General features: G+C 40.2%; 1 protein-coding gene across 13 annotated transcripts in view; it reads left to right on the forward strand.

The window, feature by feature from the left end:
- The window catches only part of MAP4 (microtubule associated protein 4), a 271,212-nt gene that overhangs the window by 90,964 nt on the left and 152,758 nt on the right, over positions 1-27,490 (forward strand). For all 13 annotated transcript variants that reach the window (XM_030549739.1, XM_030549736.1, XM_030549737.1 and 10 more), the window contains 2 exons: positions 174-433; positions 12,414-12,479. In XM_030549739.1, the coding sequence (XP_030405599.1) occupies positions 193-433; positions 12,414-12,479 (307 nt within the window). In that variant the 5' untranslated portion in view covers positions 174-192. The remainder of the gene's footprint in view (positions 1-173; positions 434-12,413; positions 12,480-27,490) is intronic.

Raw genomic sequence — 27,490 nt, forward strand, 5'->3', positions numbered from 1 at the left:
TGTGGATCATACAGTAAAAACACTTGATTCAGGAGAACTGTGTTGTCTTTAATTTTGTTTTCTGGGCATCTGGGAATTACAACACTGTGAAGGCAGGTGAACACAGCTGCCAGCATCAATCTCCTAGTAGTATTAGATCTCTTACTAAAAATATGATTTTTCTCATTCTTCAGGTTACAGAGGTGCTGAAGCATGGCTGACTTCGATCACAATCTCAGTCTTGCGGATGCTCTGACAGAACCACCAGCAGAAATTGAGGAAGAAGTGAAAAGAGACTTCATTGCCACCCTGGAAGCAGAGAAATTTGATGATGTGGTTGGAGAAACAGTGGGTAAAACAGACTATATCCCCCTACTGGATGATGATGATGATGCAAAGGCTGGGAGCCAGGAACCAAAAAACAAACCCCACACAGATGGCGGTCAGGTAGAAAGTAAGTGTCTATAAGCATCAGACCAAATGGTTGCACCGTACATAAATATTACAGTAAGCAGACAGTGGGTTCCATGGTGTTAGGCCTCTTAAAACTTTTTGTACACCATTTTAAACTAAGCAATATCTAATGATTACACTTTGGGACTGGGAGTGAAGCAGTCTGGATTCTAATCCTGACTCTGCCTCTATCTTGGTGTTTGATCTTGGAAAAAATCACTTACCCTCTGCATTAATTTCCCAGCCTGTAAAATGGGGATACTTAACATTCCTAACTCCCAGGAACTGGTATTATGGAGTTTAATGTTTGTAAAGTGCTTTGACCTCCTCAGATGGAAGGTGTTACATGAGTATTAAATATTACTACATATGCTAAATATTTTCACCCCAAATCCCATAAATGTATAAGGGGAGGAGGATATTATCCTTACTTTCTGTATGGAGAAACCGAGTCACAGAGGTTAAATCACTTGACAGTGCTGTCCATAATATCAGAGGTTAAATGAGGAATAGAATCCATGTTGTCTGACAGTCTTGTGTTCTAACCACTAGACTATACTGCCTTTCTAGCATTTCAAATTGTGCTTTGCATGCCTTTGGCTGAGGGGAGGAGAAGTTTAGCCTCTTGCTGCAGGAGCACTCTTCACTGCCTGTGTTTACAAACAGGTTTGGCATCATTCACTACTGACGTGGAAAATTTGCCAGCTCAAATGAATAGCAGACATAATCTGGTGATTATGGGGGGGGGGGGGAAATATCTGCTTTTTCCAGATGGGTGGATGAATAGACTTTTTTCTGGCTGAGTTAGAGAAAGAGACTGGGATTCAGGAGCCTTGAATTCTGCTCCTTTACTTGGCCATTGACTCAGCACATACTTTCGGTCTAGTTCTTTAACTTCCCTGTGCCTGTTTCTGCAATTCTAAAATGGTGCTAAAACCCACCTATGTGAATCACTTTGTCATCCTCTCATGAAATGTGGTATGTAAATAAAAGCAAGGTACTCTCTGCCTCTAACGAGGTAACCTGCTCCTCATTGTGGAAGAGAGATTTACACTAATCTTGGTACTTATGAATGTGGGTAAAGGGGGTGTATATAAAAGGACTAAAATGGTCATCAGTCAGAACAAGGGATGGTCCTAGAGTCCCCGTCTGGTGTGGCTTTGGACTGCACGTAGGAATTTGATCCACATCATACATTATATTTTACATTATCTGAAAGCGTTAGGTACTTTACAATACAGAACTAAAAAACGTGCCTGCTCTGAAAAGCTTAGTCTAATATTAGATATGTTGTGATGAGTGGGGATAAACGAGGAGGGTGAAGAGTGGAATGAGGAAGGATGAAGGCTGTGGCAAAACATCATGTGATTACTCAGATTAGTCATGTGCTCCTCTTAGTTTAATTAACAGATTTTTGTAATAGTAGATACTGACTTGTGCACTGTGGAAAAAATTGGGGGTGGGAAATAACTTTTTCACATTTAGCTTCAAAGATTTAATTTTGAAGAGTATCAGAGGGGTAGCCGTGTTAGTCTGGATCTATAAAAAGCAACAGAGTCCTGTGGCACCTTATAGACTAACAGATGTGTTGGAGCATAAGCTTTTGTGGGTTTTGAAGAGGTTTTTTTGATGGAATCTCATGAAGAATTGGATGTTCAAATTCCCTTGGAGTAACTGGCAATGGAAATCATAAGCATTGTAGAGTCCCTATTTTGATGTTGTTTTGATCTCTCCAAAGTAATTGGAGAGCCTGATTACTGTGGGTGCATAAACTAAAGCTTTTTTCGCTTTTTGTCGCATTGTACATGCTTGGCTGTTAAGGTTTGTCAACCTCTGCAATCTCAAATGGTGTCAGTTTACTACAAGCCGTTCTTGGCTCTTGAGCCCATTATGTGCTACTTTTTTTTTTTTCTTGAAGAAGGTGTTGGGAGATCAACTTGCTTGTGAAAAAGACTGTGGTTTCTCATCAAAGCCACATGTTATGACTGTTCAACAAATCTCGATTTTAAAAAATGCTTTTGACAATATATAAGGTAGAGTTGAATATGTGCTACCTGCCACTGAGTAAATCCTGTAGAATAAATCAGACTTAAACACTGTGTTGCACTATGAAGTGGCCTAGCTTGTAAAGAAGCATAAGGCTCTGTTTTAATGTTTGATTATAATATGAAGCTTTTGAGCACAGAAATTGCTACATAACATTCAACAAGAGTTTCACATTCAAAGCTCCAGAATATGACTCCAAAACTGCTTTATTCTTTCATGAGGGAGGAAACTAACTTTAATGGATCAGACTTTTTCAGCTCTCACTTGTTAATTTATTCGTGCTGGAATGTGTTTCCACAGCAGGATCTTTGCTGCTAAGATTGACTTTCCTCAGTCAGAAACGAGTTTAGTCATATTTCATGTCAGGATCCAGCTATTCCATCTCTGCTAAAGTTGTGGGGTTTTTTTAAATCCATGAGCCAGATTAGATGAGCTTAACAAACAGTCAGATGGGCCCCAGCATGGACTTGTGTGAACCATATGAATACTGAGGGGTGGGTAAGGGAAGAGAAGGGGTAATGAGAATAGCAGTATAGTCAGTTGGGAATTTGTCTCAGTGAGACTAAATGTTAATTTTAAAAAACCCTCAAGTGGTGCTTTCCCCATTGGGATATCAATTCCTAGGAAGTTTTAGACTATACCTAGCAAGCGGCTGGATATAATTTAGCAAATTCCAGGTAATCCTCTTACTACGTTGTGGTCTTTACATAATGCTGGAGGATTGCTTTGGGAGTGTGTAAAGCCTTCTGTATGTTTTGCAGCTAGGGTGACCAGATAGCAAGTGTCAATAATCAGGACGGGGGTAGGGGGTAATAGGCCTCTCTATAAGAAAAAGCCCCAAATGTTGGGACTGACCCTATAAAATTGGGACATCTGGTCAACCTATTTGCAGCTGGCTGCTGTGTCTACCTGTTTAATCTCAATCTTTTGGCCTAAAATTCAGGCTTTTGGAGGAATTTTCAAATCTTCAGGACTTTCAGTGGTGATGTAGCCCTAAAGGCTGTAGCAGTGAAAATGACATTGAATTGAAGTCTAGATAGCTTGTGAAGATAGTTTTTTAAGCCCTGCACTGTTCTGATTAATCTAAAGTGAATTAATATATATTATCTTATTTGGAAAATATTTAAATCCTATTTTTTCAAATGATCGGCTTTGGGTGGGTGTGGGTGTTAGCTGAGAAGTAAATGTCAAGCTTTAATACCCGACTGCAGACGGTTTGCTGTCAGCTACTTGCTTCCAAGTATACGGTGCTGCTTCAAAACTTGATACTATTGCTACTTTCAGAAGTGGGGGAAGAAAGCTATGCTCTGTGTTACTCCTTTGAGTGTGTGTACATGGCAAAAATCACATCCCTTCCTCCATCCCAATCGCCAGCTTGTCTGTCGTCCTAGATTCAAGTCCTCAAGTGGCCACCAGAGGGCTTGATAGTACTAGATTATGGTAGAGTGGACACAAATTGCTGCATATCAGAGCAGACGTCCCCTCCCCCATAAGGAAACAAAGCACATATCTGGGCCCTGCAAGCTTGAGATCAAACCACAAAATTTCCATTTCTTTTCCTTCTATCTTTTTTTCCACAGTAGCAATAGGTGCCTTCATTGCGGAAGGCTGCAGGCTTCCTGTAAGTTTGTACTGTGCTTTTGCAAAGGACAGCAAATGTTCCTTAAGTGCATCCTAAAAGCTACATATTTAATTGATCTGAGAATTTCCTTAGTCTCAAAATGGGAATCAAAAAATCAGTCAGTCAATGGATGTAGACATCTGGATTATATCTATACTGATAATATTCTCCATATATACTTAATTAATTTTTTTTCTAGAGGGCTGGTAAAACCTCTAGCATTGGTAAGAATTGTTACATTTAATTATTGCAGACAATGAAGTATCCCACAGGATTGAAATGAAAAGCTTTTTATCTGTTTCGGTATTCCGGGCAGCAGTTCTTATGTTGCTGTCAGGAACTTGGCAATCAAATTAAATACAGTTGAAAGTACTGCAGGTGATACCTTGATTCTTTAAATGTTCCTATCCTGATTTTTTCCTTTGTACTTTTCATAGTATATATTTTAGTTAATAAAGAAGCATCCAAAACTTTGGCTAAAGGGGGTGTATTGGCAACTTGACAGGAGGTTGAGGGCAGCACTTAATTGGCATGTAGGATGGCAGATTTTAGCTGCCCCTCTGCGTAAGCAAAGCTACAGAAACTGCAGATGTAGCATGCAGTGCTTAGTCTTGATCCAGACATGTGGCCTGCTCTTGGTGATCTCTGTGCTGCTTATTAAAGGTGAAGATTGTTGCAGACTATTCTGTAGAACTCCACAGGTCCTATGTTATATCCACAGCTAAAAAATGTGCTTTTTCTTAGGAGAGAGAAGAAAAAGTGCCTTCAATGTTGTCTTAGAAATCTAGACATGATACTCCAGTTTCTGTAGCATGTTGTAAAATGAAGGCAGTAGAGGGCTTATTTCCGACTTGGAGAAGTTAATATAAACGTTGCTACAGTGCACAAAGCAAAAGAAGGAAGTTCTAGCACAATTTTTATATTGGCTAGCATCACATAGTTGTTTTAAATGTCACTAGTAGAGCACAATGTGAGACACCCTAAATAGTCTTTTATATTTGATCCGGTTGTGATTGTTTCCTTAGTAGTTAGAGAGACAAGGTGGGTGAGGTAATACTTTTAGTGGACCAGCTTCTGATATTACCCACCTGATGTGGTCAGAGGAGCTATCCAAGAGTCATAGAATCATAGGAGTGGAAGTGACCCTTGAGAGGTCATCTAGTTCAGTCCCCTGCACTCATGGCAGGACTAAGTATTATCTAGAAACTGCCTTAGCAGCAACATTTTAAATGAATTTGAGGGGGCAAGATTGTAGCAGTTAAGACCTGAGATAAGTTTTCATGGGATTGACAGTGTAGGTTAAAGCCAATCATAGGGGACACTAATTCTCTGAGGTTTAGGATCCAATTAAATATATTGCAGAAAATACATTTTTAAAAATTATACTTTTCGTGATTCAGCTTTTGATAAACCATAGCAATTCAGTGATGTCTAAGTTGGAGTACTCTATTATTAAAACTTGACTACATCCATTTTGCAGTGAAAATTCACAGGTGCAAGGCATATGATCATGTATCATCTAAATGTTTGGCACTTTTATTGCTATTGTCATATGACCAAGGGCAGAAATTCACATGCATATTTGCATATACCTGATGCTATCAACACTGCACCTATACTCGTTTTTTGTTAGTCATGTGATAGCGATTTTCTTTAAGCCCTGGATCCCGGAGGCATGTGATTGAGTGTCTTGGTTTTCATTTAAAATAAAAAAGAAGTTAGTCCTCCTGGTTGCAGATAAAAACTTGAAAACAGGATGCAAATGTATCCAAAAAACTCTCATCAGAAAGCAAATAAGAAGCCTCAAATTAATAATTTTCTTTAATCTCATGATCTTTTAAACCAATTTAATAATTTTGGGGGGGCCCAATTCGTGTGTGTGTGTGTGTATATATATATATATATATATATATATATATATATATATATATATATAAATACACACATATATACACGTGTATATATATATGTGTGTGTGTGTGTGTGTGTATGTATGTATATATATATATATATGTATGTTTTTAATTGAGGATGTCTGTAGTGGAAATGCACAAGTAAAGGTAGCCTCTATTTAGTTTTAAGTCAACTGTTCTGCCATGGAATCCAGCTAAGTGACTATGCACAAGTCTTTTTATGTACATGTTTGGGTTGTATTATTCTCATTTGTGCTTTTGTGTCATGGTTTCTATTCATTGTCTGGCATGTCCAACCAATCTGCACATCTAATTATGTTAAGAGTAATAAAATATATTAATGGGCCTCTCTTCAATAGGCTTATCTGAAAGACTTTTTCTTTCCACCCTCTTGCCTTCTCACCCAAGTAAACTGCTTGTGTGATGGTGAATCAAAATGTGTTCAAAACAGTGTGGCTGTGCTTACATATGTACCATGCCAAGCCATTAATGTGGAGATCGTTTAATATGTTGGCCCTGTCCCTTGTGCTTGAGATTCTGTTTTAGTGAATGCTTTCTTAAATTTGTTTACATAAAGGCAATCCTTTGATCCACTGGCCAGATGCAAGTAGTATCTTGTGATTCTGACAAAGATTATGGAGTTTGGATGTATTGATGTGTTTGATTCTTAAATAGTTCAGATTATGATGGTAGTGGGGTTGGGCCTAAAAAAGATTATTGGGAATTTGTATATTGCACTTCATATAGCTGAAACAGTAGAACATATTCAGCTCCAAGGCCTTTTTACCAAAACACACCTGGTAATAACAGTACGTTTGTACCCCCATGACTAAGGACCCTTGTATTTCATATAACTCACCTAGAGAATCCATTTCAAAGAGCTAGTGCTTTACAGGAAGTCAGTCTTGCTACTTTTACTTTGTAAGAGAGTGCAGCAAGGCAAGGGTATGCCTGATTTTGGGAGGCTCAAATGAGCAGAACTCTTCTTGAATCTGTTCTTGTTTAGATGTTGTTTGCCCAGCAAATAGTGCTTTACCACACAATAAAAGCTTTTATGTAGTAATCTTTTGATGATACCCTCCCATCTCTGGCCAGATTTGGCAAGCTGTTTGATTCATAGATATATGAATGCAGGAACAACACAGGAATGCAGGGGCAAGATTAGAAAGGCAAAGGCACAAAATGAGCTCAAACTAGCTATGGGAATAAAGGGAAACAAGAAGACTTTTTATCAATACATTAGAAGCAAGAGGAAGACCAAGGATAGGGTAGGCCCATTGCTCAGTGAGGAGGGAGAAACAGTAACAGGAAACTTGGAAATGGCAGAGATGCTTAATGACTTCTTTGTGTCGGTCTTCACTGAGAGGTCTGAAGGAATGTCTAACAAAGTGAATGCTTATGGGAAAGGGGTAGGTTTAGAAGATAAAATAAAAAAAGAGCAAGTTAAAAATCACTTAGAAAAAGTTAGATGCCTGCAAGTCATCAGGGCCTGATGAAATGCATCCTAGAACTCAAGGAGTTAATAAAGGAGGTATCTGAGCCTCTAGCTATTATCTTTGGAAAGTCATGGGAGACGGGAGAGATTCCAGAAGACTGGAAAAGGGCAAATCTAGTGCCCATCTATAAAAAGGGAAATAAAAACAACCCAGGAAACTACAGACCAGTTAGTTTAACTTCTGTTCCAGGGAAGATAATGGAGCAAGTAATTAAGGAAATCATCTGCAAACACTCGGAAGGTGGTAAGGTGATAGGGAATAGCCAGCATGGATTTGTAAAGAACAAATCGAGTCAAACTAATCTGATAGCTTTCTTTGATAGGATAACGAGTCTTGTGGATAAGGGAGAAGCGGTGGATGTGATATACCTAGACTTTAGTAAGGCATTTGACACGGTCTCGCATGATATCCTTATCGATAAACTAGGCAAATACAATTTAGATGGGGCTACTATAAGGTGGGTGCATAACTGGCTGGATAACCGTACTCAGAGAGTAGTTATTAATGGCTCCCAATCCTGCTGGAAGGGTATAACAAGTGGGGTTCCGCAGGGGTCTGTTTTGGGACCAGCTCTGTTCAATATCTTCATCAACAACTTAGATGTTGGCATAGAAAGTACGCTTATTACGTTTGCGGACGATACCAAACTGGGAGGGATTGCAACTGCTTTGGAGGACAGGGTCAAAATTCAAAATGATCTGGACAAATCGGAGAAATGATCTGAGGTAAACCAGATGAAGTTCAATAAAGATAAATGCAAAGTGCTCCACTTAGGAAGGAAAAATCAGTTTCACACATACAGAATGGGAAGAGACTGTCTAGGAAGGAGTATGGCAGAAAGAGATCTAGGGGTCATAGTGGACCACAAGCTAAATATGAGTCAACAGTGTGATGCTGTTGCAAAAAAAGCAAACGTGATTCTGGGATGCATTAACAGGTGTGTTGTAAACAAGACACGAGAAGTCATTCTTCCGCTCTACTCTGCGCTGGTTAGGCCTCAACTGGAGTATTGTGTCCAGTTCTGGGCACCGCATTTCAAGAAAGATGTGGAGAAATTGGAGAGGGTCCAGAGAAGAGCAACAAGAATGATTAAAGGTCTTGAGAACATGACCTACGAAGAAAGGCTGAAAGTATTGGGTTTATTTAGTTTGGAAAAGAGAAGACTGAGAGGGGACATGATAGCAGTTTTCAGGTATCTAAAAGGGTGTCATCAGGAGGAGGGAGAACACTTGTTCATCTTAACCTCTAATGATAGAACAAGAAGCAATGGACTTAAACTGCAGCAAGGGAGATTTAGGTTGGACATTAGGAAAAAGTTGCTAACTGTCAGGGTAGTTAAACACTGGAATAAATTGCCTAGGGAGATTGTGGAATCTCCATCTCTGGAGATATTTAAGAGTAGGTTAGATAAATGTCTATCAGGGATGGTCTAGACAGTATTTGGTCCTGCCATGAGGGCAGAGGGACTGGACTCGATGACCTCTTGAGGTCCCTTCCAGTCCTAGAGTCTATGAATCTCTTCACTTGCATCTGGGCTCCACATGCAGAGGTTTCTTCCCCATCTGAATTAACTGGATACAGAATCTTTGTGTAAAGCTGTTTTTAAAGGGATATGCCTAACATGAAATCTAGTCATCTTAAAATGTTAGTTAAAAGCTTTTTTTGTGTACTACAGCTTGTTCCTTAGTGCCTCTGCTGCCACTTGTAGTTTTACAATTTCATTTTTCTATTTTTAGAACACTGCAGTAGCAAAAAGTGTAGAAAACTGACACCGTTTCAGCAGGTGATCTCAGCGATGCTTATTGTTCTGAACACTAGGGCAGTGAAACGATTATGGCTTTCTAGTCCCACTCACTTAACTGGCCTATTATTTTCTGAATTGCTGATGCAAGGTTAGGCTTTGAGGAAGAGGATTTTGCCTAAAGTTTGAATGGGTGAAAAGGAAGGACTCTGGTTGGGTAACTTGAAGCTATTGCCAGGGGCGGCTCCAGGCACCCGCATGCCAAGTGCGTGCTTGGGGCGGCAAGCCACGGGGGGCGCTCTGCCGGTCGCCGTGAGGGTGGCAGGCAGGCTGCCTTCAGTGGCATGCCTCCGGAGAGTCTGCTGGTCCCACGGCTTCGGCGGACCTCCCGCAGGCATGCCGCTGAATCTATGGGACCGGGGACCTTCTGCAGGTGCGGTGCTTGGGGCAGCAAAATACCTAGAGCCGCCCCTGGCTGTTGCAAAGGAAGGTAGGAATATGCCCTGTTTTGATCATGTTGAGTGCTGCATGCTATGCAAGCTATTGCCACTTAACATGGATATCACTTAAAGATAGCTATGTTAGTGATACTATTTTGCCAGCAAGCGCAGATAAGTCAGAATTATCATTGAGGTACAGTGCAGCTGTTCGAGTCTCTACCCCTTGCAGGATTAGATAGAAAGTCTGACTCTAGTTTTTAACTCTTAATTTACAAAACACTCATTAATGAATGGTGTCTTAACTTTTTCTCCCTCGAAAGTCTTGGTCTTCATTTAAAATAAAAATGTTATTCCCCCTGGTTGCAGATAAAAATTGGTGCCCCGGTGCATAACATAAAGCTAACAACAAGAGAGGTTGAGGTTCTGTGTTACAAGCGGCATGTTCTTTACCGTTAACTAGAAGAAAATAATTCTTGCTGCTCTGTATGATTCCTGCAGTTGCTTGTCTTTACTATGCTTTTTACAACTGAAAACTAGAGGATCAGTTCCTGGAAGCTGAGCAGCAGCTTTTGGAAGAAAAGATAAGGTATTCCAATATTTCCTTTATTGCACAGGGTTTGTTGCCAGGAGGATACAGTATTGTCATTGTACTAAATGGCCTTATAATGTCTGCTTGAAGTGGTGGTCTGAAGATATTCAATAATGCTGGCAACCTGGCTCAGAATATTAATTCCAACAGAATCCAGCTGTTAAATCACTGTGTATTTTGGAGAATGACAGGCTTTCTTCACACTTTCTGGAGCAGTATGCAGAAGTGGATATAGTTACTTGACACCAAGCACTTCTGGGTTGGTGGGATTGTGAGATCAGTATTGAATTGTATAAACATATTTGGATGGCTAGAGAACTCCTTGGGTAATAGAGCAATATATGCATTTTCTAGTAATTAGAGTGCAAAGGGTACTAATGCTTTTATATTGCCTCTCATCCATAGATGTCAAATTCTTTTCCAAAGATGGCTAAGCCGCACTTTTCCCATGTTACAGTTGGGGAAACTGAGCCACATGGGAGTTTGTGACTTTCTCAAAGTCACATAGAAAGTGAGTGGCCAGTTTGGGTTAAACACAGATCTCCTGATTCCCAGTCCTCTGACCTAGACACTGGATCTTGCAGTAATCAACTGCCTTTTGAGTTTTAGGCAGGGTATAAATCCTAGTACTCTCAAGGAAATTCTTTTAAGCAAGCTTGGAGCAGGAAAGACTCTGATCTTTAAACCGTGAATATCATTAAACAAGTTTGAAGGCTGAACACATTTCATTATACTGCCTTTAAGCTCCCCTACTTGCAGGACTGATTTTATTTTAATGAAAACAGCTTTTTGGTGTTCACTTAAGTAATTAAAGTAGTTTTGTTTTGTTAAATACTGACAAAGGGTGACATTTTAGGAGATGAGTGTTGGGTTTTAGCAATGTGCCTCCTGTTGACTTTTGTGGGAGTTATCCAGCTAAAATCCAGCTAAGTGCTCATGTAATAGACAAATATAAGTAAAGGTGCACGTATATTTTGAATGCATATGCTTTGTAATGTGTCTCAACTGAAATTTTCTTAGGTAAATATCCTGAGCCATATTTATTGATTTCAGCTTTGACTAACTGCAACAAGAATGTCAGTTTCCATCATTATTCTAGGATTAGTCCATAACTGTAAGATGTTAGTTTCATGTCAGATGGGGAGACAAAAGAGTGTCTCTCCTTAGTCTTGTCTTTGTCACGCAGGGTAATAAGTCTGAACCCACCCTAAACCTCCCAACTTTTTCTTTTAATAAAGGTGAGTTGGACATGGTTAAGAAATGGAGCCACTTGGATTCTGTCCCAAAAGCATTTTGGAAGCTCCAGAAATTATAAGGCTAAGATAATAGTGGTTTGTCCAAAAGGGTAGAAGTAACAATTTCAAGTACTGGGCCTCCTATGTCAGTCTCCTTGGGGCTCAAATATTCTGTGGAAGGAAAATGGATGTCACCCTCAAAAGGGCACTCAAGATGAGCAAAAGCACTTATTATCTCAGTTATTTGTTACATTTGTATTGAGACCTCTTGTAAATGGTCTCTCTCTCCTGAACTTGCTTCAGAAAGTCAGATGCAAGCTTCTCTTCCTGGAACAGATTATGCTCAGGTTTTTTGTGTGATACAGCCTTTGATATAATGACAGTATCCGTATGCAACATAGCAATGAGTAGTATGGCAAGGAAGGCCTATCTTTGTTAGATGGATACAATTTCAAAGGCACACTTTATTGAATATCCTTTAAGGGAAATCTGCTGTAGTTTTGCCATTTGGAAGCCACTTTAGTCCAAGGTTAATCCCCAAGATGATTTGGATAATTGCAATTGTAGTGTGAGTTGTTGTGGAAGACCCTGGTTATAATTCTGTGGGTCACTTTCATGGGACTAAGCAATTGACTGTGTGCCTCGAATACGCCACTCTCTTAGGAAGTATTGATGCTACTGGTGAGTGGTTAATTGGGCTCTTCTGACTCAATGAGGTGTATGACTTGTTCCCCCTACCCTGATACAAAGGAGGTGGGAGTGACAGTCAGAGAGAAGATCTAGGGTGTGGATTGAGCAGTACTGAGAAAAAAACATCTTGAGGGAAAGTTTTGAGATGAACTTTATATAGGTTAGGAGTAACGCCTGCACACAGGTTGATATTCTGTGTGGTTATTGCAGGTACTTCAGCTGTTGGACCAGCAGTGTTAGAGAATGGTGACCATGGAACAGAAGATGACAGTACAGGTAAGAGAGTAATGTCTGAGTTAAACACAACGCTTTAGAAGATTTACCTATTTCCTCTGGTTTAGTCAGAACCTACTAGATGATCTTTGTTCTGGCAAACTGTTCTTTTCTATGAGATTTTCAGTATTTATTTGGTACTTTCTGAAGTGCTGCTCGCTGCCCAGTGAACCTTGATTTTTTTTTAAAGCATTTAAACTAAGCTAAAACTGCCTCTATACCAGAATTGCTCATATGTAGGAAAACCCCCTTTAGAAGGCTTCATGTACTGTAGCCACAGTTAACCTAAGGAAGATGTATTTGAGATACTGATGTATTAAAATGACTTTCCAATGAAGCCGTAACGTTACCTGGACGAAGTCTACCTTATTATGAGTATGAACTTCCCCTGTTGTTCTCTCCAGTTTCAAAGTGCAGTGTGATCACCAGCTGCGAGAAGTTCACTGAGGTCTGGTTGTGCATCTTCTCTTCTCAGTTTTTCCCCCGACTCTCTTAGACTCTCACTTTGGCAGCATGCTATCAAAGTTGAAGTTTTGAAGTCCTCCTAAATCCATCTCTTAAGAGCAATACATAACAGCTTTGTATTTCAAGAAACATGCCATGACTAAATGGGCAAATCTCTACACAAATATCCTATGACGGGTTCTGAATGAGTGAATAAACTTCATGCCTGTCTGGGACATGCGTTATTTGTCCTATTTTTGATCATTGCGTTTAGCTTGTTGATGTCACTATCGGATGTCACTATCACCACAAATATTAAGATAGAAAACATCCTTCTGTTACAAGTATTCCAATAATAGGTAACATTTTTCTTTTGTAGTGAAGGTGGGGAAATGGTTGATAAGCCAAAGCTCTTACGTTGTAGTAATCTTTGGTCTACGAAGTGTACGGTTGTTCGGAGGTGGTTGTCATTCTTGGCATTGACCAGAGGTAATTGCTGGTGTCCTGAATCACTAGCTCCAAACAGAGGCTAAAAATGCTATTTCGGCAGTGATCCCAGCCTATGGCTGGAGAGGCTGCACTAGAGACCCAAATTGGATCCTCTTGCAGTAGCATGTTACACTTACTCTAGTCTTCAGGTCCAGGCTCAAGAAAAACAAGCTTCCTGAGGCTATGAAGGGGCAGAAAACTCTCTTGTTGTGGTCAGTACATGTGCATTTAGAGTGTTATTTAATATTTAATGCATATGTGGTTAAATTGGATGCATTTATTGGGAAGATGAAGATTTACAAATATGGCACTAGTCTGTGTGCTTAACCTGCTTTTGTAAATGCTCATCAAAATAAAACTGTAGATTTTTACAGGAAAGTATAAAATTAAGGTGACCCCTGAGCCTCTCTCAAACTACTTCAGTTGCTCTTTTCAGTATTATATATATGCTGGAAGAAGTGGAATCCAAACGTATCCCATAATGACATTGTAAGTATGTGTAGCTGACTGCACTGTTGCACTGGGGTCCTCTTTTGAATGAATGATTCTGGAAGTTAGTAATAGCCTTCCTTAAAGGCTAATCTCCAGTAAACCATAACACATTAATTTTAACCTCTCAGATGCTAAATGCTAGCAAGCAAAGACCTTTGTAGATGACTGCAGCTTGTTTATTATCAGTAGGTTCAGTCTTGACGTCTAAGTTTGTGACGTTTGGAGTTCAGAAATTTTCCTTGTTAGAAGTTGTCTAAAGGCAACTTCAGAGTGATAGGAGTAGCAACATGGAAGCTTAAGTAGTCACTTAAGCATCAACTAACTTAGGGTTTTCAGACTAATGGGAAATGTGTATAATACAACTGTAGTCTTTTCAAAATGTCTCGCGACATTGATCTCCTACTGTTAAATGTAGAGAATGATATTAAGAGGCACAGACAAGGGAAAGACTTTTTCAAATGAGATTTGAAATGAGATGAACAGTTGATGAGCTGGGAAAATCCAGAAAGACTGTCCAGAGAGCAAGAGCTGCAGAGAAGGTTCCATAGCTTCAGAATTGTGGCAACAAACAAACAGGTGATACAGAAGTAGAGAAACATAGTGTGCAAGACAGAGTAGAACGAGATCATGGAGAGCTTTGCAAAACAGAGCCACATTGGAACTGCATCCTGAAATAATCATTGGAGATGTTGGAGAATGGGGATAATGTAATTGTCACTTGGGTACGTAAATGCATCTCATTTTTTCACTCCCTAGATAGTTATGCTTTTTTTCTTCTGCAGTGGAATGTATTTGGAGTTTGATTCAATGGGACGTTGACTTGATGAAGTTTTCATTACATATAACATTCTCTGCCGTTATCTGGAGGTACGGTGGTTAGGATTAGTTAGGCCTTTTTTTCCTTTTCCTAGATTAGCACTCACTTGAATATATTAAGGGCATATCTCCATAAGGACACAAGGAAAGTTGAGGTGAATCAACTAAAGGTCTGATGTGAATGTGCGTAACTCAAAATGCTTTAACTCCTCTCTCTGGGTGCTCTCGCTCACCGGTAAAGTGGCCTCGTGATTGCAGCACACCTGAGCTAGCTCACTAGATATAGCAGAGAAGCTGCTATGGCACAAGCTAACTGCTCAAGTACGTACCCATGCTGCCATGGCTTCAGCTTCTCTGATATGTTTAGTGAGCTAACTCAATCAAAACTAGCACTGGTAGTCTTACACAAGCTGCATGCACACCTCCTAATTGCAGTGTAGATATACCTCCCCGAAGGATTAAATTACAGTGAACTAAGGCCAATTTACTCTTGAATGAGAGAGTATCCATATGGGGATTAACACACTTTAATTTATGCACATTCAGTTCATGGCTTTGGTTGATTTGCCGGAACCTTCCTGAGTGCCCCCATGTAGAGAAGTCCCAAAAGTCTGGATACCCCAGCACAAAAGGGAATTTTACAGTGTGACGCCGAATCCCACAAGGCTGTGTTTTGTTGCCGTTTTTCCTGTTTGGAATATCCCGATTAAAGTAGAGTGTGGGGTATCCTTGGCGGAAACATTGAGTGCAGGATGTCAGAATGTAAAAGTGAAAGATTTGTGTGGTTAATTTTACTACATTTACTTTCTAGCTAAGGGCTCAATCCTGCAAGTGCTGAGCATTTTCAACACTTGCTGATTTAAGTAGGAGCTAAGGGTACTCAGCACCTCGCATACTGATGTTTACTACCTGGCAGTATTGGATCTTGCATGTCTAGTAGTTTTCCTCTCCTTAAAACCAATTCACAGAAATATATCTTGCTGGGTACAGTTTTTAATGCAAATCCTCCTTTTCAGAGACATCTTGAACTGCCATTCTCTCAATGGCACTTTGCCACTAATCTAGATTTACCCCAGCTAATTTCTGCATGTAGCACAGTTGTCTGCTCTTGCATGAAGTGAGACTTTTTCAGACTTTTTAAAAAATTGAAGTTTCCTGTTTCTGAATTGGTCTCTGGAAAGGTCTTCTATCAGCACTAAATGAAATATTGCTTGATGTGCAGTTTGCTGCATTAATGTTCATGTTTACTAATGATTTACGCTTTTTTGCCCTTTCCCCCTCCTTTTCCCTTCTCCTATTTCTTTCCCTTCTTTTCTATTTTCTCCTCCTAGAAGCCTAGACTGCCTTCTAACACTGGGGCTGCCACTGACACAAGACCAGTGTACTTTTCTACCTGCCATTACAGTTCTAAAACCTTCGGCATTTTACAGAGCTCTTGCTTTACATCCCTGGAGTTTACGTGTAGAAGAAATGTGTAGCTCTACCGTCCCACTTCTGCTGTCAGCTGATCAGCCCTCCTCCTCCTCCTTCTCCCTCTCTCTGCAGTGCTTGTTGAAACCTTCCTTTGTTTGTGTAAGCACAAACGTGCATGACAGATTTTTTTTAACTGCACAATTTTAGCAATTTGTCAAGGCTACTTTTTTACTTACCTTTACAATTCCATTTTTATTTAATCCATCTTTTAAAAATACTGAAAATTCACTGGGGTTTTAATTCTTAACGAAGGGTTTGACAGTAAATCCAAGCTGTGCTTTCATAGGGGATGGGTCCACCATGACTGCAGCTCTCCTTCTCTTTCACCATCATTGAACACATTCTTAGAGTAATCCTGAGCTCCACCTGCCTTTGTCCTTGCTGCTTAGAAACCTTTGTGAATAAGGATTTAAATTTTAATGATGCCATTTTCTTTGCTAAGACGAGGTGGTTCTTTATAGGATCTACTATAGAGACTTTAAGTATAATTATTCCCAAATTTGCATCTGCTGAGACCTAAGGAGCTTTGTCTTTCCTTTTAAAAAAAAACAAAAACCAAAAAACGAAACCTCTTTTGTTATCAGACTGGCATCCACTAATCATTGCTTAACCCCCCCCACTCCCCAAAAAGCAATTGTTTTTGTGTTTTGCACCCTGAGTCTCAGTAAAGCCATTTGCATTGATACTGGACTGACTACTTCAAACTTGGAAGCAAGAGAAGAGTTCCATTTAATTACAACTTTTATGTGTGTTGATTACTTTTGTGGGAAAGACATGGGGCTCAGATGCAAATTATTTTTACCTGCGCTCTAAAAATATAAAGAATGAATCTGACTAAAGGAGCAATAAAAATAGAACAGATGTCAAAAACTACATTTAACTTGTCAAATTTCTAACAAAATAATTATCTGGCAAGGCTCCAACCATACTGAAAGAAACAGTGCCTCTTTGAACTCCCGCAGATCTGTCTCTATGTTCAGCATGTCATTTGCAATTCCTGCTGCTATTCCAGCATAGATATAATTCAAGTCTTTCATGTGAAAAGTTTTGCTACTACTGGAGAATTGTCATTGAGGTATAGATTTTTCCTAAATAGTAGAGACTTTATTATAAATATTGCCCTCTTGTGCAGTCCTTTTATTCACATGCTTTAGCTGCTGCTAACAAATATATGTATAGACAAAATATAAAAATAGTGTACCAAAGGCATACACTTCTAGAGCACATTAACTACTATAAAACCTAGATGGATTTTGATGCAGTACTGAGACTGAATTTTTCTAGACCAGGCAATGCTTTTTGAATGGGCTGTGCTATAAAATAAATCTTAGTCTTGGCCTTAGTTTTAGGCAATATTCATGAGGACATCTACACATTTAATATTTCCAGTTTGAGACATCAGTCCACTAGAGGCTCTGTCACTAAGTTCAGGAAAGCCGTTTCACACTCAGTTTGCTCATGGAAAAATTAATAACCTAACGCGCAGTATTTTTACAAACAGAATTCCTTTCAAAATGCAGCCAGCTCTGGGGTTGAACATAGTTTTTAGCCAAGCACAGTACTATGTGTAACAATTCTGGACATGTGAAACAGTATCAGGAGTCTAAGGCAGAATATGATTATCCAAATCTGCCTGAGGCCATACAATGGAGCCAATACTGATGAGAGTAAAAAGCATCACAGAACCTTTAATGGTCAGATGGCTTGCACCTGAGTATTTCTGGCACTGCAGTAATACCGTAACCATACTGAGGCATTGGTACATTGAGTCACTGGAAGAGCATTACCTAAGGTTGCCAGTTTTGGCTGGAGGTATTCTTGGAGTTTTATTACATAAGTCTTTAATTAAAGATTAATCTTTAATTCCTGGGGACTCCAGGACAGTCCTGGAGGGATGGCAATCCTAGCGTTACCAGTTGAATTGCCAGCACTGCTAATTGTAGTACTCTGAGTTTTTTCTTGAAGGTCTCTAAGGAAAATACTGACCCATCTTGGTTAAGTTTGAGCACTCTCTCAATCCCCACTGAAGCTGGTATGTGTCCAGAATTGTTACTTTGTATTACACACGTCTCCTTTATACCTTTTTTTCCCTCTGTACCTGCATTTTAGCAGGGGGTTAGACAAGATGACCCTTGTGGTCCCTTCTAACCCTATGGTTCTATGATTCTATATAATCAGCCTGTTTAATTACATATATCAGAATTTGAAAAGCTTTTCATTCTCCAATTAATGTGAACTTACTGTCTTTACTACTTCAAAGCCTCATTAATTTGAAGCTGACAACTTCACAATGCCAATTTACTGAGAGTTCTGAACAGTAACAGTTACAGTGTTAGCATTACTATAGGAAATTTACATCTGTTTATTTCCTGATAAGGCACTGTGACCTATGAAAAATTTTTAAAATGCGGGAGTGAAAAATGTTGGCATTCCTATCTGGTCTCCGCTTTTATGCATTGCTAAGCTACCACATGATTTGCAAAGACTGGTGATCTTTTTAGAAGCCAGGACTGAATTACCAGGTCATGACTGAACTGCATTAATAAAACTCTTTTGATCCCCTGTACTAGAATAAGAGAGGCACTTGGGATTAGAGGTACATTGTTACCAAGATCCCATTCTAGCTTTATGCATTTTTACGTAGCAAACTATCTTTAGTGGTGGTTTGTCACGTGGTGTTATATGGCCATTGAGAAATGTTCTTGTAATAGCCACAATGTTTCTGCTTGGTTGGCTGAAAAAACAATGATAATTTGATAATCTTTCTCCATCCTCGATATATCATTCTCTTAAAAGGATGCTGTGGGGCTTACTACCAGGGATTTGTGGACTTCTGGACAAAGACCAGTGACTGAGTAAAGAGGGGGCATCCCAGGGAAACATTTTTAGTGGAACCTGTCATTATCAAGCCTGGAGGAATTTGTGCTTAGTGACACAAGTCGTCATTCTTCCCCTCCACAGGAGGTGGGCAATGCTATCTGTGTCCCAAGCTCTAGGAATCTGCAACTGAAAATTAAACTCCCCAAGTGGTTTTATTATGCTGGATCTGCAATCTCTCTAGTAAATTGCTTGGGTGGAAATATTTAACATTGTGGCAGTTAGTCTGGTAAAGTTGCCTTACAGGAAAACTCTGCCAAAGAAGTTCAGAAAACTAGCAGTTCCATTTTTAGCAAAATCAGCCTTAACATCTGTCACCACTACCCAGCCATAACAGTGCATCAGATAGAACAAAGCAAAAGTTGATAATGAAAACTGGGGCACCCCTGTGAATCTAGTCACTATCACCTACTGAGCTGCATAATTCATCACACTTTATCACAGGACCAAAACTTATTTCATTATTTTTTCCATTTTTCTGTATTTTCTTTTAATCATGTTTTTTGTTTGCGATATGTATTGCAAATTTCCAAAAACTTATTTTGAGTTTATTTCTCTTTTGAAATGTGCTTTAGAAAATTTCCAACAGACAGATCAAGGTTGTCGTGCATGTCTGATGCTGTGACTCTTTCTGGAGTGAAATATAACACACGTTTCTCAGGGGCTGGAAAAGGGAGAATTGATTTTTCCTTGTGGTTTCCAGTTATGCTTTTTTGTATGTCTTAAGAAAGAAAAATGTACACTGCGTCTTGTTAAAGATTTAGTGCAGTAACTGTATGCCAAAGTACTCTTCTAAAATTTTCAGGAAGCTACCAGGCTTGTGTGTTGCTTTATTTAAACTGCACATGCACTCCAAGCTTTATTGCCCAGCTGCAGGAGATAATGTAGAACCTTTCTGAGAATATTTTATAACTTAATTTATGCCTTTAAAATTGTATATTATGTTTTGATTCCAATAATTTGTATATTGTGATGCTGTATATCATTTTGCTGAATAAAGCACCCTAATAAACACCTTACACTAACGGCTCAATAACTGCACCTTGGTGGGAATCTTCTTGGTGTTTTATGTGAGACAAACTTTTGTTTAAAGTCAATATCTAAAGTTATCCAGACTGACCTTGATTCTTATTCCAAAGTATTGCTTATAGTTGGTTATAAAATTACAGTACATTCTAGTTGTGTGTCTGTAAATGCCAAAGGACAAGTTCCTGCAAGAGGAAAATGGTCTGAAGGTTGGGATAACTTGCTGCCTAGAAAACTTCTGTAAGACTCTCCTCTCCTCGTCAGAGAATCATTTTAAGTGTAGTTTGTTCAGTAAAAGGAGCCTTAATAACTTGGGTGTGAACTACATGATTCAGGTACTACTTAAAAATGAATACAAAGAATAAAGTAAAGTGTCTTCCACAACACACACGGATCAAACTTCCAAATCTGGAGAGCTGCACTAGGTGCCCAATTCCATATTGGGGCACTCAAATTAGTATTAAGACACCCTCAAACTTTGTATTGGATAATCCAATTTGTTTACACATAAGAATGATTAAAGTAGGGCATGAAAAGATTTTTTCCCCTGAGAAATTCAGTGATGCGAGATTAAAGATGCTTTTCCTACTTAAACAAAAAAACACCCCATCCCTCCTCCCCGTGCATCTTGTGCTTACTTGGCCCCTATGTTCTCAATAGTGACGAGTTTTCAGAACTGTCCAGACTTCGCACTCAGAGTTGACTCTTTGGGCCATTCAAAGTAGGCTTACATCATGACACATTTTCCAGAGAAGAATTGAGTCTTAATTCTCATGCAGTGAAGTCAGAGTGAACAAGAAGGAATCTGGCTAAATAAGCCTGTTGTATTATGCTGGGAATTGTTATGCCAGTTTGAAATGGCTTTCTGTGATTTTAGAGGACTCTAAAGAATTGTCCAGAATGGGATGAAAGAAGAAAGAGGTAAGAAAACAAGAAAGAGTGGGGACTGATAATTTGGACTGGAGACAGGAGAGAATTTAGGTACATCAGGCAACTGAAGAGCACTAGAAACTCAAGAAGTTTCAGGATAATTTGGTCTAGGATTAGGTTTTAAAAATTTTGCATCTGTAATTGCTGCTTAAACTCCTCTTCCCGTCTTCCACATTTACTGATATGCTATGAATAGGATAATGTAATTCTTTGTTCTCATTGCCAAGTGAATGCTGTGGAGGGGCTAACTGGCTATGTTGGCACTTTCATACTGCATGGATGATTCTTAAAAAGCTAGATGTAAAGCTGCCCACCTCACTTAAACAAAAGAGTGCATTTTACCAATACAGTCATTATGGTTAAACCAGCTATGTACACATAAACTGATTTGTGTTAATCACATGAATTACCATTTCAGTATAAACTGTCTAGTGACTTTAGACAACATTGCAATGAGAGAGATCCTTTCCTGGTCATCTGCTGCAAAATATAACGATTTTTAGAAGCTAGTGTTTTCAGGAACTTTTTGTCTATTCAAGAGTCCCTCAAAAAGAAGCTTTCATTGCCTTATGTACTGTTTCCTGAAATCCAATGCAACTTATACATGAATAAAATATGAATTTTATAGAGACTCTCACATTTAGAGTAAAAATACAGTATGAGTAAAGCACTCATCCAAAAGCAATTGACTTTGGCACCTATTTTCTGAAGCAAGGAATGTCAGTAAGGTTCTGTGAACAAATTCCTAGTTTTGAGTCTGGTGCCTAGGTAGTAATACCTGATACGAGTCCAATTTAAAAAAGCTTATTTGGATCAGTGAAATGAGAGCTATAACTTTCCCAAGTTATGACATACTGTGCCTAAACTAACTCCCCCTTCGCAACGCCCAGTGGCCTATGGTAAGTAACAAATGCTCTGAAGTCTTATTTTAAAAAAATAACAGACTTCCCCTTCCTACTCTAGATACCTTTCATATACAACTGCAGTCGAACCTCCCACCAGTAACTTTCTCACGTCAGTGTTCTTGTTTTTTAAATAAGGGAGGCTCATTTATAAAGGATTGAATGCTTCTAAAATAATTTATAGATTGTCAAGTTATGAAATTAAGCAGATATTTGAGATCTGGTTTTTAAAGCAAAATAACACTTCTGTGAGAACTTCATCTTTTTAACATGGTAAGTGGCTTGGGTAAGTCTGAGTATTATCTTTGTCTCTTATCTCTTTTTAGAAGTGTGTGCGCAGCTTTGAGCGAAATGACATGAACAAATAGGCATTTTCCTTTAGGCTCTCTGATACAGACACCATTGAACGCAAATCTTACAGATGTAAGAAAAATGGATGCATAGATATATATCATAAATATTACATGTCCTCTCTTAAGAGCTCCTTGCAGTAACCTAGATAGTGCTTGTATCAGAACTATTACATCACGGTAGTAAAGAATCAGAGCCTTTTTTTTAACATTAAAGGAGTAACTTTATTAGAAGATTGCAAACAATATCCTCTAAAGCTTCTCTGTTCGCTTCAGTATAGAGCTCCATGCTACAGATGTAAAGAACCAGAAGTTAATATCCTTTTAATATGTTAGTACCACTTCTATCCTGAACAAGGACAGAGGGTATAATTGTTTTCCTTGCATATTTTTCCCTGCCTGTCTGGCTCTGGCTTTTCCACACTAGTACCTTTTTTCAATAATGCTTTAATTTAGAATGTTTCGGCTTGTGAAACAAAAATCTCTCTCAGATATTCTACCAGTCAGGGAATAAAGTAGCACTTGTGGAAATGGATACATTTGTGTTGGAGTCTTTTTCATTAGTCTGGAAAATCAGAACCCCTCAAAAGCTGAGACTCATGTTACTGAGTAAAGGGAACAAGAGGTCACCTATTCTATTTTATTTTGCAAGTGAACACAATGCAAAGATGATTTGAAATACCAATTATCATATGTCTTAAATTGTAAGATCCGTGCCTTGGGGAAGCTTGTCTTATGTTTGTAAAATAACATACCTACACAGGTTTCAGAGTAGCAGCCGTGTTAGTCTGTATCCGCAAAAGGAACAGGAGTACTTGTGGAACCTTAGAGACTAACAAATTTATTTGAACATAAGCTTTCGTGGGCTACAGCCCACTTCATCGGATGCATGGACTGGAACATACAGCAAGAAGATATTTATTCATACAGAGAATGTGAAAAGGTGGAAATAGCCATATTAGCTGTAAGAAGTCAATCAAATGAGATGAGCTGTCATCAGCAGGAGAAAAATAACTTTTGAAGTGATAATCGAGATGACCCATAGAAGGTGTGAGGATACTTACTATGGGGAAATAGATTCAATTAGTGTAATGGCCCAACCATTCCCAGCCTCTGTTCAAACCCAAGTTAAATGTATCTAATTTGCATATTAATTCAAGTTCAGCAGTCTCTCTTTGGAGTCTGTTTTTGAAGTTTTTTGTTGTAGAATTGCCACCTTCAAGTCTGTCACTGAGTGGTTAGAGAGCTTGAAGTGTTCTCCCACTGGTTTTTGAATGTTATGATTCCTGATGTGATTAGGCTGATGTGATTAGGTCCTATGATGATGTCACTTGAATAGATATGTGGACAGAGTTGGCATCGGGCTTTGTTGCAAGGATAGGTTCCTGGGTTAATGTTTTTTTGTGTGGTGTGTGGTTGCTGGTGAGTATTTGCTTCAGACTGGTGGGGGGTGCTGTCTGTAAGCGAGGACTGGTCTGTCTCCGAGATCTGTGAGTGAGGGATCATCTTTCAGGATAGGTTGTAGATCTTTGATTTGCTGGAGAGGTTTGAGTTGGGGGCTGAAGGTGACGGCTAGTGGCGTTCTGTTATTTTCTTTGTTGGGCCTGACCTGTAGTAGGTGACTTCTGGGTACTTGTCTAGCTCTTTCAATCCTACACAGGATGTTAAATACGTACGTGTTGTGGGACTTTATTATTTGGCTTTCCAGTTTAATGGCACCACCCTTCTACAAGGTAAAGAGAACTCTCTGCCTTTCTAGCATGGTGTCAGGTCAGTCAACAGATATCAAAACCAAATGGCCTGGATTCTGTTGCTTATGTGTTACCATAGCACAGGGGTCGGCAACCTACAGTACGCGTGCCAAACATGGCACACGAGCCGATTTTGAGCAGCATGCGGCCCCCAGCATAACTCAGCCTCCTCACCCCCCGCTCTTCCCTGCGGGGGCAGGAGGCAGAAGCTTGGATCTGCGGCAGCCAAGCTTCCCCCTCCCCCACTTCTTCCCCTGGCATGGTGCTCTCCTGACCCGCCCCCTCTCCTTCCCTGCGCCAATCAGCTGATGTCCCTAGTGAGGGCGAGGGGGAAGCACGGCAGTGTGCACACAGCTTGTAGAGGAGACGGAGAGGGGTAGGGACAGAGCCTGGGGGAAGGGGGTGGAACAGGGCACATCCCTTCCAGCTCCCTGCCATGAGCCACTCAGGGCAGGGGGCTGGGAGCACCCCATGAGCCAAGCACCCCAGCCCTCTGCCCTGACTCCCCCCACGCACCCAGCCGCCTGCCCTGCAGCCCCCCAGCCCTCTGCCCTGAACCCCCACCCCAACACACTCAGCCTTCTGCCCTGCATCCCCCGACACCCCCGCCTTCTTCCCTGACCCTTGAACCCCCCCCCACCCCAGCCCTCTACCCTGATCCCTGAACCCCCCCCCCAGGTCTGGGGTCCCGGCAGCAGGCTCTGCTCAGCCTGCTGCTGGCCTAGGTGAACAGAACCCCAGGGTGGCAGCGAGCTGAGCAGGCTGGTGGCATAAGATCAGCATTTTAATTTAATTTTAAATGATGCTTCTTAAACACTTTGAAAACCTTGTTTACTTTACATACAATAGTTTAGTTATATAATATAGACTTATGGAAAGAGACCTTCTAAAAACGTTAAAATGTGTTACTGGCATGTGAAACTTTAAATCAGAGTGAATAACTGAAGACTCGGCACACCACTGCTGAAAGGTTGCCGACCCCTGCCATAGCACTCCCCAGTGGGGGTATATTGCTTTCTTCAAATATATATGAGATGATGGGTGCAGATTAAACAAATTATCTAAACTCTTGCAAGAGCAATCTTTGGAATTATATGCTCCCTGCCACAATATTGCTAGGGAATGTTTTGAGCACCTATTGTGTGGTCAGCATGGAACAGAGGTCCTAATCCCTGTGAAGCTTACAATTCTGGACACTGCAGTTCAGGCATGCTGCATGCATACACTGAAAGTCCATATTTTGGATTATTTTCTTTCTATACTGCAGTCTCATTTGTCTATATCAGATTGGCCTTGGCAGTTGTGTAACAAGTGGTGTGTGTTTGTGGAAAAACTAGAGCATGTCAGAGTCTTGTAGCTTTTTATGAAATGCTCTATTTGCATGAACAAAAATGAACCCCCCTCCCACACACACAGTCTCCTACATATTTGAAGACGTAAGTACACAATTGAAAATGCTAATGTTTCGGTACCACAGTGTTATTGCAGATTGGCAGAAACAAAGTTGTGAAATTGGGAAGGATGGGAGAAGTTGGAACTAAAAAAGATGTAGGGTTTTGTAGTGAATGCTACTCTTGTCTCCTAAAAGACTCATGAAGGACAGTAAGTACTGGAACTCATACAGCTATGGGGAATGTACTGAAAGTGACTGTGATGACTACAAGTAGAAGGAAGAACTCTTTTGTTTCAATAAAAAAAACTGTTGTCATGGCCATGCCTTTTTAAATGGTATCTTCCTAGCAACCATGCTGCTTTGACTTTTTGCTGCTTTAACGGTTGATTCAGAGATGCAATGCATCCTGATTTGGATTGTTCAACAGAAAATAGAAAGTTTATTATGAATTTAGTACATATGTCAGGAGGATAACAAAGTTCTCTGTTTTGGCAAGGCTTAGCAAGAGTTGGAAAGAAGGGATGGTGATCCAAGGGAAAGTGTACTGTGATGGTGGGCCCTATTCACTAGTGGAGCCACTCCTTGGCTGCTCTGGGGATTAGCACCTTTCAGGTGCTGCACTTTTCTCTGATGGTCTCTCCTTCACACTCTCCTCCTCTCTCTGTGGCCCCTCTCATATTCCAGGTACTGCAGCCTTCTCTTTATCACTTGGCCCTCTGGCCAAATCACTACGTGATTTCCCTTTCCGGGGGTTAAGTCAAAGTCTCTTCTTGTCAGCAGCCTCAGGCAGTCTTCCATTCATTGCCCCAGGCGCCATTCCCTCAGTAGCTGGTAGAGGAACCCGGGCCTGCCTTCTACTCCGGTTCTAGCTCAGGGACCCTCTTGTCAGGAGCCAAGGTCTATTCCATCCTGAATCTTGCTCCCTCTTCCTTACCCTTTGGCTCTGCCCACTCCTCTGGTTTTGCCAATCTACACTCCCTCCTCCCAGGGAATAACCGTAGGCTACCTGCCTTTATAATCCCAACCAAACCTCCCTTCTTCCAGGGAGTGACTGCAGACTTCTTCCCTGTAGCCCCCCCTCTTGCCAGCATCCTGGATTTATAAACCTGGCTTAGCTCCTCCGCAAGCTGGACTCCATCAGCCAGTTAGACTTTAGTGCTCCCTGGCTTTCTTCCAGGTGCCACCTATAGGTTACTTGGCCTAATTTACCCCTTCAGGCCTTTTGTGGGGCGGACACCCCATCACATGTGCATACCAGTGGTTTTTAAATTTCTTAATTATCAACTGACAGCAGGATGAGTTGACCTATCTGTTACAATACTTGGAATTTTCTGAGCAAGTCAATGTTGCTCAAAATATTCAAGATGCGAGGTTTCCAAAGCTCCCATGAATTTAGCTTAAAATTTCTGCGTTTAAAATGGAACTGATTTGAGAAAGCCATGATTAGAAGTAAGTCCTTATATTCTTCTGTATTTCCTAGCGAGAAATATGAGCCCCTTTCCTGTTGATCAGGTTTGCAAAATTGTGAGTTTACTAACTTGGACACTATAGCTACTTGTTTACCGTTACCAAAAGGTTAATGGTGACCAAATAGTCAACACAAATCATATCAATAACAAGGGGGAAGGATTGCAAGCCAAAATAGGGAAAGAACAGGTTAAAGAATATTTAGCTAAAGTAGATGTATTTGAGCTGGTGAAACCTGATGAATTTCATTCTAGGGTACTTAGGGGACTAGCTGAAGCCATATCGGAACTGTTAGCAATGATCTTTGAGAACTTACGAAGGATGAGTGAGATCCCAGAAGACTGGGGAAGAGCAAACATTGTTCCCCTTTTTAAAGATAGGTACCAACAGGACCCAGGGCATTATAAACCAGTCCGCCCAACTACAATACCTGGAAAGAAGCTGGAACAAAGTATTAAACCATCAGTTTGATAGCACTTGGAGGATAATAGGGTTAAAAGCAGTCCTCAGGAGCTATCCTGGGAGAGACCTTTTTCCTGATATCTTTGTTCCCTGGCTGAAGGCGTTTGGCCAGCGCTGACCTGTCGTTGATTACTCAATACCA

This window comes from Gopherus evgoodei, chromosome 2 (assembly GCF_007399415.2).
Source record: "Gopherus evgoodei ecotype Sinaloan lineage chromosome 2, rGopEvg1_v1.p, whole genome shotgun sequence".
Taxonomy (NCBI): domain Eukaryota; kingdom Metazoa; phylum Chordata; order Testudines; family Testudinidae; genus Gopherus; species Gopherus evgoodei.